We start from the raw sequence: 15,333 nt of genomic DNA, 5'->3' as shown, positions 1-15,333 counted from the left end.
TTGTTAGTTTAGCTCACAAAGCTGGTGTTGGCAGTTGGAAGCCGAGCAGTAATTGAATCAAAATGTCCGTTTAAGAGCATATTGTTGGCAATAAAATATGTGAAAGTGACAAAAATGTCCTTTCTCAATGGAGCAACACTCAGTGTGTCTTCATCTTCAGTTCTCTGAGCATCCAGCGCTGCCTCGTGGAGACTGCCTTGAAGTGGCAGCAGTTAAATACTCTCTGGAACTATCGTGGTAATTCCCTGGTACAAGAACCCTGTAAAAAAGCAAAACTGGGAAAGAATCAGCCCTGTATTAGCATGATGACAAGTGTAAGCCTTTACTTCTGCATGCTACAGTGCCGGGATACAGGGACATACCTCGACGTCACTAGCCAGTTAAAGGATTTGGGAGATATTTTCTCATCTTGATTTTAGTTGGCCTAAAAGTCACTGTCTTAAGGCAACTTCATAAGAGAGATTCTCAAGGAAGCAGCATCTGTTGATAGGAACATCTGGTATTTTTTTCCCCCCTCTGAGTTCATGCAGCTCCCACTGTTTTCTGACCCTCTTTTACTTTGAGAGTATACAAAAAAGAAAATTCCTCTCCTTACACACCCTCCAACTATTGGCAGATACATGGTCCTCTTTGGGAGGCAAAAATGAAGAGGTCATGTCTGCTCTCCAGAAAACCTGCAAATATAGGAGCTACACCCAGCTATCTCTTGTGAAGATCCTTTTAGATATTAAACTTTACTTGTTTGCCCAAACATGATAGTGATGTTGAAGTGAAAGGTACTGCTTGAACCGAAACTGGCATCTGTTTGTGGATGAGTAACTGCCTTTTCTAGCAGAAATACAGTGTCTTATGCCATTTTATTAGTCATCCTTTTCCTACGAGGAAGAAAAACGTATCTGTAGCCATCTTTATTTTTTAGATTGTTCTGATCTGATTGCTGGTCCTCTGCATGTGTGCTTGTGTGAGAACTGGTGACAGGCAGAGCCTTTAAACCCCAATTTGGTGGAATTCTTGAAAGCTTATTATTTAACTTAAATCTCAGAGCAAATCCCTTCATACGTAGTAGTGTGCTTACACAGGTGTTCATCACTTGTTTGTCTTGCCGGATTCAAACCCCTTAAAGGTAGCAGAAATAGTTATTTCTGAGAGGCTCTGGGACAGACTCTTCTGACCATTATATTTGTCCAGGTTTTGCTGGACACCAAAGGCTGTTTGCATGGAACTGTTTCCCTAGGTTCTCTTTTGTGGGATTGCAGCTACTCCTGAAAACAGTTTGAGGTGCTCCAAGCTCTAAGACCCTAAAGGTTGAGTGTAAATGCGTTTGGTTTATAAATGACCCTGGATATGGAAGCTTTTCTTTGCAAGAAGAAAACGCCTCAGGAGAGAGGATGTAACTCTGCAAATACGTATGTTTAAGGGAAGAATGGTTGGTCCTGGCCAGCTGAGCACAGCTGGCTCTTTGGAGCCGAGTTTTAGAATCAGTGAAGGTCCTCCGAATGCTCCTTCAAAGTGCAGACTTCTGTTGCGCTGACTCAAGGCAAAAATGTGTCTGTGCTTGAGAGAGCTTTCTCCTATCGGCTCTGCTGACTTGGGTGGGTGAGTTCTTCCACAGTGAGTATCTGTTGAGGTGGTGAGCAGGTGTGAGCAGACGGTTCTCCGCATCTTCTGACAGCCTTCACCTCTGTTTCAGCGTCAGAGCTCAGAGGAGCTTTGAAGTGTGCATCACGTGTGCAGGAAAAGCTTTGATACGTTGGCTCTGCTTTTCCCATCTGATTACCCCTTGCCTTCTAGCAGAGGATGTTTGGATTGGTCTGCCCCTAAGATGCTGTTTTGTAAAGTAATTAAGCACCAACTCGTGGTTTAATGAGCGTGTTGGGGAAGGGGGACAGTGTCATTGGTGATTTTGCTGATGCTGGTTTGGGGTCTCCGTTCTCAGAGAAGCCTACTGGAGGCTTGTCCTCCAATTTCTGCTGTAGAGTTTAATCAGTTGAGACAAGCTGCTGAGCAAATACAGAGGAATTTACAGTGTTTGAGGAAGGAATGACCTAAATAGTTGCCCTGTAATTCTGCTATGGCTTATTTCCATGTGAAATGTAAGTAGCTGAGGGAGTAACAGTGATTTTTGGTTATTTCAGTGGTCTTGGTATGATAAAGTATGAAAATCATTTGGGAGGATATTCAAAGCATACAGACCATGATATTCTCTGTTCAGGTATTGGAGTGAAACACTTGATAGTAAGAGAACCCCTTCACCTTACGTCACCGACTTGCTGTGGAGCATTTGGCCATTGAGCTTACTCTTACCTGTTTCATCATTTCTGAAGAAGAGAACACCTTCTCTTTGAAAAATACTCTGGCTCTTTTTTATCAAGCAGGTGAAGGAGGGATCTACGTTCTGGGCTTCGTTTGGCAGTAATGGGTGAAGACCGTGCATGCCTAATGAGCAGGAGAATTGCTGCTTTGGGTCGGGGGGGTGTGTGTGCGTGCGAAGTCGATCTGGGGCTCTGCAAAGCTGCTGGGTTTGCATTATTCTGTTTTTAAGGTCGTTTGGCAATTTGTGAGGAGCAGCCCAAATAGGGACCCTCGAGATTTTGATTTAGTTATTTATTTTTAACCTGACTTCGCCTTTCTGAGTTCTGAGGTGTGGAAGTGGGTGCATTTGGAAAATCCTCAGTCAGTGTGCAACTGCTGTCTGTTCAACAGCTGTCTTACTCCGGGGAGCTGGGACAAGAGGTTGTGTTTTAACAACTGTTGGGCTGGTCAAACCAAGCATTCAGCACATACGGTTTAAAAAAGGAGCAGACAGATTGGAAAATTGTCTCAAAATAAGTTTAGCTAGTTAAATCCTATCTGAAACCTGTGGTACTTGAACGACTTCTTTCTGCCTTCCCTCTGGAATGTGAAGAGAAGAACAACGAGGTGGGTTGAGGCACTGGTTTGGGATTTGAGGTCTGAGTTTGGTTTTTCCTCTTCTAGCTGCTCTGTTTGACCTTGAGTAAGTGATCTGGTCCCCGATATTATAACCAGTTGAACTTGTGCCTGGCTTAATTTATGTACATAGGTTGTGCCTTTGGAGGAGACTGCAAACCTGTTAAAATGACATGCCTAGGAGACCTGCAGATAAGGGCTTTTATTTTGAGGTTTCTGTTCTAATTTGTGAAAATTCCTAAATCACAGTAAAGCTCTAGCTTGCTGCAGCCTAGCCTAAGTGCTGAGAGTTTGGACTTACACAAGTCTACCAGGGCAAAAGCTGGTGTCTTATCAGATTTCTCTTTCCTTTTGTTTTGCTGAGGCAGAGAGGCTCTTGCTCCCCTCCCTGCCCGTTGCTTTTTGGCTGTTGTTGTTGTAGAAGGGCTTTGCAGAGACCAGCTTCAGTGATTGTTCCGTTTGTGCCCACGTAATGTTTTCCATTGAATTTACTATTGTGTTTGAATTCTTAAAATTACATAAATAAATAAAAATAATTTGCCAATGCAGAAAGAATGGAACTACTAAAAGAATGTGTTTGCAAGGCTTTTGGGGGCTGCTTTTTACATATGTTTATTTCTGCTTGTGATTTATGACCTCTTTTAGTTACAGACCCAAACTGGAAAACAAGGTACAGTAAATGGAACAAAACTAATTGAGCCCAGAGACTTTCCTGGTACAGAGATGAGGAGGGAGTAAGGATGCATGACAAACTTTTTCTTTATTTGAAAAAGAATATGCAAAGAAGTGTCTGGCACTATTTTCTTCCTCGCTAAGAGCAAAATGTAAGCTGCCCAGTGGTAGCAAGCGATGGCAAGATACGAATGCTGCAGCAAACAGGAATATTTAGGAATCCCTGGACCAACCATGTTGTTACTAACTGGAAGTGCTAGTTACAAGCTGTTGGATTCAAGGGAGAGGTTGAATTTCTGATGTCATAAGGAAATGTGGAGATACTTAGTCATTAGAGATGGTTGAGCAAGTGCAACGCTTGTAGACGTGCTTGACAAGTTCCTTATTTCAGTCTATGCAGAAATCCTCCCTGGCTTCAATGGTTCTGGATACCAAGCTGAAATGGCACCAAATGTGCCTTCCAAAGAGCTTTGCTTATTTGTAATAAAGGTAAAGTGATGGCCCGGGAGCCCTGTGAATGTGCAGCTGGAGTGTTGTTAAGAGCTCTCTGGTGTTCTACTTGCTTCAGGAAGACTCTTGCACAATGTGTCCTCATCAGCTTTGGGTGAAGGAAGTGGAAGTTCTCAATGCAGAGTGAATTTATTTGTTGTTCTCGGTGCTGTTTCAGGGCTCTAGCTTGTAACCATTACGTGCAGGGTAGATGGAAATCCTCTTCCTCTTGTAATGTTAGACAGAGGCATCTGCAGTAGAGTGGTCAAATAGTTAATGTTAAAATCCTGCCTCTTCTGTCTTTCCAATCGTCCCAGCAGGGGTTGCATTTCATGGTTGACATTAGCCATGCAGTTCCAGCTCCTGCTTCTTTTACCTCCTGCTTTTCATCCCTCCTCTCTCCTTATGCTTTTAAAATACATCTCTTATTCAACGTGGTTAATAAGCAAATTTGTCATCTGCTTATTTTTGCCTTTGCTACCGCTCCCCCCAGCCTCTGGTTGAGCCCAAATTAGCAGTGAGCCAGTGAACTGGAGATAATGCTGCTGTGAACTGTCCTTTGCTGCAGGGCAGCTTTGCAGCCGTGGTGCCAAGCGGGCTTCACTTTGGGTGACTAAAACCAGGCAGTGCAAAACGAACTGAGATTTCCATTCCTGACAGGAGGGGCTCGTGGTGACTGAGCTTCAGGAGGCATCTCCTCGGCAGGTGCTTTTCCCAAGGACAGCTTTGGCTGCTCCGTCTTGGCCTTGTTCCGTGAGTTGCCGCCTGGATTGCCCTTGCTCTTTACCTTTGTAAAAAGGTGGCAGAGTTGCTTCTTGGTTGTTTGTACAGTGAGGGATCCTTTGTGAAGACGGCTGTCAAGTTCTGTGAGACGCGGTCTAAGCTCCTTGTAAGAAACCTGTTCTTATTCTGAAGAACTTACACTGCAGCCAAGCAAAAAGAAAGGAGTGTAAGGACCTGATTATCTGGCCGAGCCTGGCCAGCTGACTGAAGCTTGTCTCTGGATGCAATCAGTTTTGACAACTTTGGGTCTATCACCGTCGTCCCAATAAAATGTGTTCTTCCAATTAGGCAAAATAAGACCTTTCTTCTTTTTTCTAGTCCTAGAAACTCTTGGGTCCTTTCTCCTTTTATCCTGAGGGCTTCTAGGAGCAACAGCAGTGGTGATTTGTCTCTGGATTCCAAGCTGACAAGATGCTTTACGCTATGTCGCTTAATAATTGGGGCACTGGGGGCTCCCAGCAGCAGAGCGAATATCATAATTAGAGCGCTGTATGTTTGATTTCTTTGGAGTCATGTCAAACAAATCAGGAAATGGCTTTGTGACTCTGTACACAAGTGGGACATTGTTGTGAACTTTCATGACCTTGGGGATCTGGTAAGGTTAAGCGGTGGTGGCTTTTGGGTGGGCTTCTGGGTTGGAAAATAATACTGTGCATGGTTCTAAGTGTTTCCCACTCTATCTGATTGTGGAAACCCGGCTCTTAAATATTGCATTAGCTCTCAAAAACTTACATTTAGTAGTGACAGAACTATCGTCACCTTTCCTTTCCAAGACTGCTGATTTCTCACATTTGTATGTTCTTATACTTTAAAATATTTTCGCTTTACTTAGCAGGCAGGTAAAATGAATAAAAACAAGAGAGACATCCACATTTGTCAGCTCACGAACTCTTAAAACATTCTTTTCTCTGAGGATACTAGGTACAGAAATTTAAATGGAAAACAAGAACTGCTCTTGAAAATATATTATTTCCTGTCCTAATGTGATTCGCTCTTCTGAGTGTTAAACTGTAAGTGCAGATATCAGCATTCCAAAATCTGTTCTGGGCAGGCAGCGTACAAAAGCTGAATAAACCTGTGGTATCAAAAGCAGCTGCGTCTCCAGGGTTGAAGGCACGGTGCTGCGGGAGAGCAGTGTCTGCCAGGGCGGAGTACAGTCACCGTCGTTCCTGAGAATGTGACAGTCCCTGCCCTTGTCGCGTGTTTTCTCCTGGACGGGTTTCCTTCTGAAAATAGCGACTTGGGATGTGGTCAGAAGGTCATGTCTTTGTTAAATTATAGCTGAGTCGCTACCAGCGTGTCTGAAGCTGGTAGCCCTCAAGGTTCTGTGAAGGAGGTAGTTGCTTAATGTGCATTTCTGATTTCCCCAACAGACAGACTGACTTTTTAAAGAATTTTTGGTGGCTTATTGGTAATGGGTTTAAAAGCGACAGCAAGACCTTTACCTGTGGATAAGGTACTCGGCACGTCTTTGGGCAGATTTAAACAAGCAGTATATGTTTCAAAGTTTAATTTCCATCCCCACCCCCCTTTTTACCCATGCTGTCTCCTTTTAATAGCTTCTTTTTCTCTCTTGTAGACTCCAGGGATCACTAATTAAGAAATCAGCCTCTAGTTGGTTGGATAACCATGGGCAACTGCTGCAGCTACCGAGCTGCTGGTCTCCCCCAGTCTCTGGCAGAAAATGAGTAAAGCTAGGAACACAGCTGGAATAGAAGAACGGACGGATTACAAAACCACTGGGATTGGGTCTCTTCTTATCTGGCTGTGCCAAACAGCAGGATGTATGTCTCAGTGAAATCAGAATTAGGAAATGACAAAGTGGAGTTTTACTCTTGAGAGATGCTATCAGTATCCTTCTGCAAAAACCAGGATTTGGAAAGCTCAAGAAGCTATTGAGGATTGATGGTGTGAATTGGTTGAGCTGGAGCTGTTCAGCCACTCTTTACTGGGTTTGTAACAAAAGCAGCCCCCAAATCAAATTGTACGGTTTACCTGTTCTAGAGTTACCGTCTGCTGAGTCAGGGGAAAGTCTGACCCGTGTAAAACTGCTCTGACTTCTTGACGGTAGGTCAGCTGGTGCTTTGCAAATGCTGGAGCAATCTTCTCTGTGAATCTTGTAAAATTAAGAGGCTAAAGGCAAGGGAGACTACCTGTTAAAAAGTGAAATAGTGAATGGACGTTGTGGTTTTTCCCTTGTCCAGTTCCTGGTGAAATCCCATGCACAAAGAGTGCCCGAGGCTCTTGGGAAAGCTCTCTGGGGCTCGGGTGATTACCTGCCGCTCAGAAGAGCTGAGTTTGGTGTTACCCCTGCCACACGGTTTCCTGCCTCATCTTACCATCTGCTGGAAGAGCCGCCATAAGTCTTGCATCTTGTGTTTTTAGATGATGGTTTTCCCTGCAGAAGGCTTAGTTCATTCTGCATGGTGCCGGCATAACGAGGGTCTGCTTTCTGTTTCAGAGAGCTTTAAATGCTGCTTAATTAAAAAAAAAAATATTAGTAATTGGGCCCGGTTTCCCCCCTCTCTTCCACACTAACACACTGGTTGGATTCTGTGTTTAAACCTGCAAATACTGATTTGGAAGTCAAATGTACTTGGGCTTGTGCAGGTTCGGAATGAAGGGTTTGCGTTTCGCTTGCTTTCCCTTTGCATATGGAAGAGGTTCAGTTCTCTCCCTGCGATGCATAAAATCTGAACACCTTTTATTTGAGCTGTTTCTTTGAGCAGCTGCTTAGAATGCTGGGATGATTCGTAAAGAGGGGGAGGTGGGGAACCAAACAGGCAGAGCCCGGCAGGCGACGGTAACGGGGCCCTCCCAGGGCAGGCTGCCCTCACGCTATTCCAGCTGCTGGGGAGTAGTTCCGTAAGAGCAGAATTTGGAGGAGCACCATTCCTTGGTGCAGTGCTGGGCAAGCCAGCAAACTGTCTGCTGGAGGGTCCTGTAGCTGAGTGGTTCAGTGGTTTAGACCTGTCTGAATTTTATTTTCCTTAAAGGGGCGGCCTTAAGAGCCATCTGCGAATGCTTCCTGCTGTATTCAGAGGAATGAGGATTTGAGGATCTGATGGGAAGGCTTGTGATGCACCTGGGACATCAGTGAAATACAGCACTGCAGGCTCTTTGCATTGCAGCTTTTGTTTTTTATTTTAAAGAAATCACAGCGCAATCTGTGTCCTTCAGTACTGCACTGAACAGATGCACTCAACAAGAATAGCTTGAGCAAATATTTCTTTATAAAGAACTCAAACCCCTGTGTCAAGTACTACAGCGAGTCCCTGAGCACTGCAGCTTTCTTCTTCCTTAGAGTTCTTTGGGAGTATCTTAATAAATGAAACAACCATCTGTCTCTCTCCTTTACCAGCGTCTTCTAGTTCGAAGGAGCCACGCATGAAATGAGGAAGGTTGAGTTATTGATGTTTATGTGGACAACTGTCTTCTCCTGCAAGACTTCAGTTTTCTTAATTTGGTTTTACAGTTTTTGAATATATCAGTCCACGCAATTTGTGCTGTCACTCTTTGCTATTTTTCTGGATGAAATAATAGATATTTTTGTAAAATGCATCATAGTGTATCTTGGAGTAGGGGGCTGGAGGGTTGCACTAGCTATTAAAACCTTTTTTTCAGTTCTCCACTGGAACACTCTTCTGGTGGTGAAACCAAAAATTTTTGACTTTTCATGTGGGAAATCTTTAAAGAGGGATCATCCCGTATGGGCACATATCCAAAGATTGCCTCTTTCTTCATTTATCTCTGACTTGGGATTTTGTGGCAGGCTGGAGCTGTTTCTTTCAGTGCCTAAACAAACTTGCAGGTCCAGTTATACCTGGAAGTTGAAGTGTGGGTGGAATTTATTGCCAGGTCTGAATGCAAGAGGTCCGAACCCAGCTTTTCACTATGTTGGAAGTTTGTCTTGCCGTGTTGCGTCGCAGGGAAATGTTTGGGGGCTGCATCTGTGCTTCCCCGGCCCAAGCAGGAGGTTGTTCCTTGTGGGAGACTAAACTTCGAAAGGGTATGAACAAGGACAAGTGTTTCTTGTGATCTGGATTCCAGAATACTCCGTGCACAGTGTTGAACAACTGAAAGAGCTGTGAAGGCTTCTGGTGGCTTCCCACAGAAAAAAAAAGATCCACAGTCTTGTAGGGTTTTCTGTGTAATTCTGTGGGAAAGGTGACGTTTTGCATGTGCTTTGAAGGTGAGCAGAGGTGGCAGCCTCGCCCTTGGTGCCCGTGTTTTATACGGGTCTGGAGGCAACGGGCGTTATCGCCTTCGTTACAACGTACGTCTGACTCGTCGTCGGCTCTGAGTTACGCTTCTGGAAGCCGGAGTGGTGGAGACCAAAAGACCTTATTAAAATAAACTAAATAAATTTCACCACATCAGTGACCAGAATTATGCCATTTAATTAAAATGTGTCTAGACAAATAACCTAGGGGAAGAGAGATATTATCTATAATAACTGTTTGAGGTTTCTGCATAGGGACCATTCTAAATAAATTTATGAATAGCTTCTTTTCTCTACCAGGTATCTGGAGTCCTGGAGTACCGGAGCCACTGCTGGTTAATATGGTTTTTCCTGGTGTAGCGAGGTTGACATTCATCTCTTGGTTAGCAATTATTCAAATCTGACTGTAAATAACATTTCTGTGAGGTATCGATTAGCACTTGTGGCTATTTTTTGCCCTAGCTTTATTATTATAATAAGGTACTTTTAAGAGAGCACAAAAGGAACATTTCACAGGGGAATAAGAATTGATTTTTATCTTGACTGCTCTCATGTTTGTTTAGCATTTCTTGGTTTGTGTTTTTTGGCAGCTGACACCGTGTCTGTCATGGTTGTGTGACACCTTTATTAAAAATGAAATGAATAGTTATAATAAGGAGATCTGGAGTTGCTACCGCATCCAGAATGGCAGACACAAACGTGCTTCTAGCTGGTGAGGAAAAGTGCTCTACTTTGGGAGGCTGTGTGTTGAACTTGTTTCTTTCATGCTCTCCTGGAGAAGGACTGCAAGTCATCCTGACTGAAAAGCGAGGAGGAAGGACGCGTTTTCAGGCAGCTCGTTCGCCTTCTGATGTCTCGCGGAGAGTGATTCCACTGCCAAAAGGATGCCCTGTTAGATTCGGTTTGTGCCGAGCAGGGCTCCCTTTGAACAGAAAATAGAGATTTCATTGGTGGAGCCGCCCATAAACTTGGAAGTTGTGGAGCCTCCCGTGCTGTCGATCAGTGGGGCTGAGAGCTGTTGCTGCTCAGCTGAAAGCGTCGGGAACCTTTGCCTTTCGATTCTCGGCTTCAGAGCCTGCTCGGAGCGCGGCGCTCGGGCTGCGTGTGAGCAGCCGCAAGGTCTCCACGAACTGGTCCGTAGCTCTCGGGGTGCCAGGTCGTGACCTGACTCGAGCCTGCAGGGGCTTATGTTTTCGACAGGCTGCAGCTCTGCCTGGACTCTGTGTGAATGTCATCGCCAAGTGCTATTCTGAGAGTGTCCTGCTCTGGAGTTTGGAAGATAATTGCACCCTGGGGAAACCAAAATCAGAGCCAGCTGTTTGAGATGGGCATTCCACAACCAACTTGGCTGCTGGCAGTAGCTTCTATTTTACAGTGGTTTTGCTAGGTTGTTTTCAAGAACTATTTAATTTTAGGGGACTGGTTAATATTTATTTTTTCGTAACTGAGACATTGGACTGGGACTTGGAAATCCGGTTTCAGGTCATAATTATGCTGACCTGTCCCTTTGTATTGTGACTTCCTTGCCTTTACGGCAGAGATGATGGAATGTGCCTGTCCCTTGGGATAGTTGCAAGAATAGATTCGTTGACACCTGTGAGATTGCAATATAGTCATATAAATAATTTACTAAATAACATAGAGGATAGAGGAAAAAGGGAGATAAGAGAAAAGACAGAAAACTGTCAGTGTGGCTAAAATGCTTTGCTTCTTATGGACAGTGTGGCCAGTTCTATTCCAAACACTTTTTGTAGATGGTATTGAGGAAAACAAATTTCTCAGGACTCCAAAAGTTGACCATTTGCTTGGCTTCTCTATGCACATTATGAAAAGTCACCTTTTTCCTGCGAGGTTAGCTGACCGTGGAGTGGAGGGTAACGCCATGCACAATTCGGGCTGTCAGTGCTAAAATCAAAATAGACTAATTTCTGTAGATACCAACTCAGAGTGCCACAACTGCTTGTATTTTAGTGGCATTTTCACACCTTGAACCATCTGCACAACCGCTGAAATATTGTTGATTAAAGAGTAGAGAGGTGGATCACATTCCCTGTATGCCATTGCTCTTTACCCTCAGTCATAAATATTTAAAAATACGGAATTGGAGGCTATTCCTTGTCGATGCTACAAAGTGCGCTGTGTTTAGAGATCCTCTCCAGATAATGGGGAGAAGTTCTGGCGAGGGGCTGTAGCCCAGCCCAAGTCGGGCTGTGCTGCCCTTGACTGGAATGGAACTGGGCTGGGAGCCCAGGTACCAGTTGGTGTAAAAACACGCGGAACCTTTCAGCATGAGTCACTGTGTCGGCCTGTTGCGCTCGGTAACGGCTGAGAGGCCTTTGAAAGCGCTTCGAATGTGATGCAGATGGCTGAATTGGATCGCTGTAGATGAAAATTCCCCCGTCTGCAGTCGAGGCAGCTGTAATGCGAATAATCGCAGCTTTCCTCCCTCCTGTTGTTCTTTTTGGATTCGTGACTAAGCAGAACTCTGGACTTCCCTAGCCAGGGAGTGGAGCTTTCTCCTGTCTTAAATAGTTATCAAGGACGTTCTAAACATGAATGTCCCATAATTTTCTTGTAGTAAGAGAGCGTGTAGTAGGCCGGGTGACCTCCTCGAGGTCGTACACTGGGTTAATACCAGAATGGAGCCTAAACGAGTTTAGTTGTCTTTAAGCCCAACTCATTGCTATAAAAAGCGAAGCTTTATGCAGGAAATGAAGGGCAGATTCAGGCCGATTGTCTCTTAGGGAATACAGTAGTTCTTCGTTCATGTGCTTAAGCTTAGGGCAGGATCTGCTGTGGGACTCACGTGCCAAAATTCTTCCAGTATCCAGCAGTTCTGACAGATGTTCTAGGAGGCTGTCGTGCCAAACTGCTGGATGTGCCGCTGGGAATAAAGGAGTGGAGCAAACAGCGCAGAGGCAGTTATGTGGGGAGAAGTGTTTGGTGTGGTGGTGAAGATCCGATGTGGCAGAGGATAACTGACGTACAAATATACAAGTGCAGTAACTGTTAATTGCAGGCAGAAGCACTGAGACCAGGCACTCAGATTTTTAAAAGTGTTAATGGCAGGAGTAGCAGCTGAGTAAGTAACTGCAGAAAAAGAGAGTGTTTCCTAATACGTGTCACCTGTGTGGGAAGAGGTGACTTCCCCAACACCTGTGGCACACAGCTTCTAGCCAGCATTTGTGGAGAACCTGTAAGAAGGAGCTGGTGGGCATGGGGGAAGGACAGGAGGGCCTCAGGACGGGCAGCGCTGTCGCAAGAGCTGCCTTCAGGAACTGGCTTTATGCAGACGGCACCTTGAACTTGAGTGGCTGAACCTCTGCCGATCCCACAAAGCTGCTGCTCAGCTGTTTCGTTGGGAGAGCTCCTGTGAGCGTCGAGGGCTGGATCTCTTTGTGTGCAGAGTGGTCTGAAGAGGGTTTTGTTCCCCGGCTGGGTGTGCCCTTTCTATCATACCTGCGGGTAGCGTGTTCATACTCGGTTTTGACAGCTTTATGTGGGAGTCGCCGTACAAAAATGCGTGTATGGAAATGCAAAGCCTTGTCGTCGTTGTTTAGGAATAGCAGCCTGAAAAGGAGAATGCTGGTTCTGCTCTGGCTCGGTGGCATTTTGAGGAGTGATTGGCAGGAGCCTTCAGTGGAGAAGCAGGGGAGGTCTGCCTCCGCACGCCGCCGCGCCGATGCCTGCTCGCTCGCTCGGTGGGGTGCAGGCGAGATCTGAGGCTTTCGTGCATCACAGAAGCTTGCGGATCTTTTGTGGTGAGCAGAGCCCTTCTGTGCTGCACTGCCTTACGGTGTTTATCTGCTCAGCAAAAAGATTTCCCTTCTCCTCCTTTCGTTCTTATTTCCAGAGTAAACATAGCCAAGCCTCACCTTCAGTGGGTGGCTTTATTTTCATTCATTTCTCTGAGTTGGAAGGGTGGCTAAAGGTTCTCTGCATTGCGACCTCAGCTATAAAAAGCCTAAAGTTTTAATTCTGCATTAAAGATTCAAACTGAAATGTTAATCGGCTTTGGAAAGACTATTTTTAGAAGCTGCAGCCTTGGATTTCAGTTGAGTCATTGCAATTTGTGATCAGAAGGGTGAGAGGAGGTGTTTTGGTTTTGTTTTAGTGCATGCCGGCTGTTTGCTGCCGGGCTTGCTGTGTGCATTCGGCAATTTAAACCGTCCTTAGAGGAGCTGCATGTCTTTATTTTGCTTGAGTTTTCCTCTGTCATTTGCTTTTGTATTGTCGAAAACACTCTGGTCTTCAGAGATGTTTAGATTCAGCGTGGAAGTTTGGTCTGATATTGCCAGGCAAGATGCAGGGGGTAGTTTGACAAGTCTGGGTCTTCTTCAGAAAGGGCTTCTTGAAGAGCTTTAAAAATGTTTTTTGTGGCTGTTGAAGCTGGAGAGTTTCTCTGAGGCAGCTAACTACCATCGATGGAGTGTAATCCTACTGTTAGAAGTTGGTAGCGTCCGTGCTTTTGAGTAAGCCTAGAAGGTGCCAAAGCAGTTGGTAGGATCTTATGAATACTTTCCCTTTATATTTACTCATTGCAGATGTGGATTTATGGTTACTTATGGTTTTACTAATTTAAGCAGCTTTTTGGAAAACTGCTGCTTCATAAGTAGAATCAGGATGCCCAAAGAGATTGTGGAACCTCCGTCGTTGGAAATACTCAAAACTTGCCTGGACGTGGCCCTGAGTAACTAAACGTGCTGTGAGCTGGAGATTGCACTGGATGACCTCTGGATTTCTCTTCCAGCCTACATGGTTCTGTGAATCAAAACTAACATCTGAGTATTCTCTTACCTGCCTTTGTGGTGACGGGAGTCACTGCAGACATGTCTAGAACAAATGGCTTAATTAACTTCGCCTTCTCTCTAAGGATCTCTAAACAAGTTATAAAAAGTAATGACTGAAGCTTCTCTCCCACTTGTCCCATCAGTAAAGGACAATGAGGAAGAATTAAGAAAAGACTTGATTATGATCACAGTGACAAGACGAGATTAATCTGGTGCTAAAGTATGTTAAGATATGCGCTTTGTGCCGTGGTGCACGTTAACCTGGAATGAATGTGTAGGGGCTACGCTGCCATCTCAACCCTGCATTTCCCAGGGACGTGGCCTTAGAGGATCAGCCTGCGACCGGTGAATCAAGCAGACGAGAATGTCTTTGTTAACCACGTCTTTCTGGGCAGAAAGAAAAAAAATCATCGTGCTAATTCTGGAGATGAAGTCTTTCACGGGCGTGCATGATGCAATCAAAATGCAAGTGCCTGCAACACTATCAACCCCAGTGTTTAATAACCAATTGCCTAAATGCTTGTGAATCAGAGTCGTTAGAGGTTTGTGGGGTTCACTTGGTATTCTTAATCTGGAGTCAGCAAATACTCTGAGGCAGCAAACACCTTGGCGGAGGAATGAGAGTGAGGGTAAGTCTAAACAGTCCTCGGTCTTTGGGCTTGGGAGGAGAACAAGAGGTCAGGATCCTGGGAAGGAAATCGGAGCCTAAACCTGTCACAGCAGCAGGTGAGGTGTGAGAGGGTGAGCGAGACTGGTTTGGGTAAATGCACAAATACCTATTTGTGCAGCGTAGGGTGGTAGCAAAGTCAGAGGATCCAGACACAATTCCAGGAAGTGAGAGGAAGGAGGGGCTGTTACCAGCAGTGATTGTTTCATTTAGTAATTAGTTCTTAAATCTCCTCTAAGTCAAATAAAGCAGAGGATGTGAGCTTCTGAGAACTATTCCCTCCTCCCCTTCCCCACAATACCCACGCCCTTTTTTGCATATACTCTTTCTAAGTGAAGACTGTATTGGTGGGAGCTTGCTGACAGTGTAGAGCAGGTGCTTGGGGGTATAGAAGAGAGCAGGGTCTTTTTCCTGATCTGCCACTGATGTACTGTGTGACCTTGGGTGAGCTGTTCCCCTGCGGTTGTCTTTTACCTTCCTTTTACTTGGTAGATGAACAAAGCACTTAACATCTTCATGGACAAGATTTTTACGGAGTATGGTGAAGAGGAAGACGTTCCAAGTCTCGGAACATTGAAGCTAAGTTGTTGGTGTGCCAGCAGAGCCTTCGCTCCCTCCTCTTCGCATGGGAGCGTCCCGTGCAGCTGGAGCGCGGCAGGGACAGACCCGCTGCTGGGAGGTGTTGCAACCCAGATCGTCTGGAAACGACGGGTTTGCTCTGTGCCTGTTTGGTGTTCGCTGAGCGGTCGCTGTGTCAGTGGCTCTGTGGATGGGTGTTTATT

General features: G+C 45.2%; 1 protein-coding gene across 1 annotated transcript in view; it reads left to right on the top strand.

Annotated features, from left to right (window-relative positions):
* Window positions 1–14,501: 14,501 nt before the first annotated feature.
* Window positions 14,502–15,333, top strand: part of DVL1 (dishevelled segment polarity protein 1) — a gene marked incomplete at its 3' end in the record, with an annotated part of 28,117 nt that continues 27,285 nt past the window's right edge. Inside the window, exons 1-2 of the mRNA XM_009873307.1 lie at window positions 14,502–14,513; window positions 15,044–15,087. Of these exons, the coding sequence (XP_009871609.1) occupies window positions 14,502–14,513; window positions 15,044–15,087 (56 nt within the window). The remainder of the gene's footprint in view (window positions 14,514–15,043; window positions 15,088–15,333) is intronic.

Source organism: Apaloderma vittatum, unplaced genomic scaffold, assembly GCF_000703405.1.
Source record: "Apaloderma vittatum isolate BGI_N311 unplaced genomic scaffold, ASM70340v1 scaffold5107, whole genome shotgun sequence".
NCBI classification, from domain to species: domain Eukaryota; kingdom Metazoa; phylum Chordata; class Aves; order Trogoniformes; family Trogonidae; genus Apaloderma; species Apaloderma vittatum.
The sequence above is the reverse complement of the archived record's forward strand: the minus strand, read 5'-3'. Positions and strand labels throughout refer to the sequence as shown.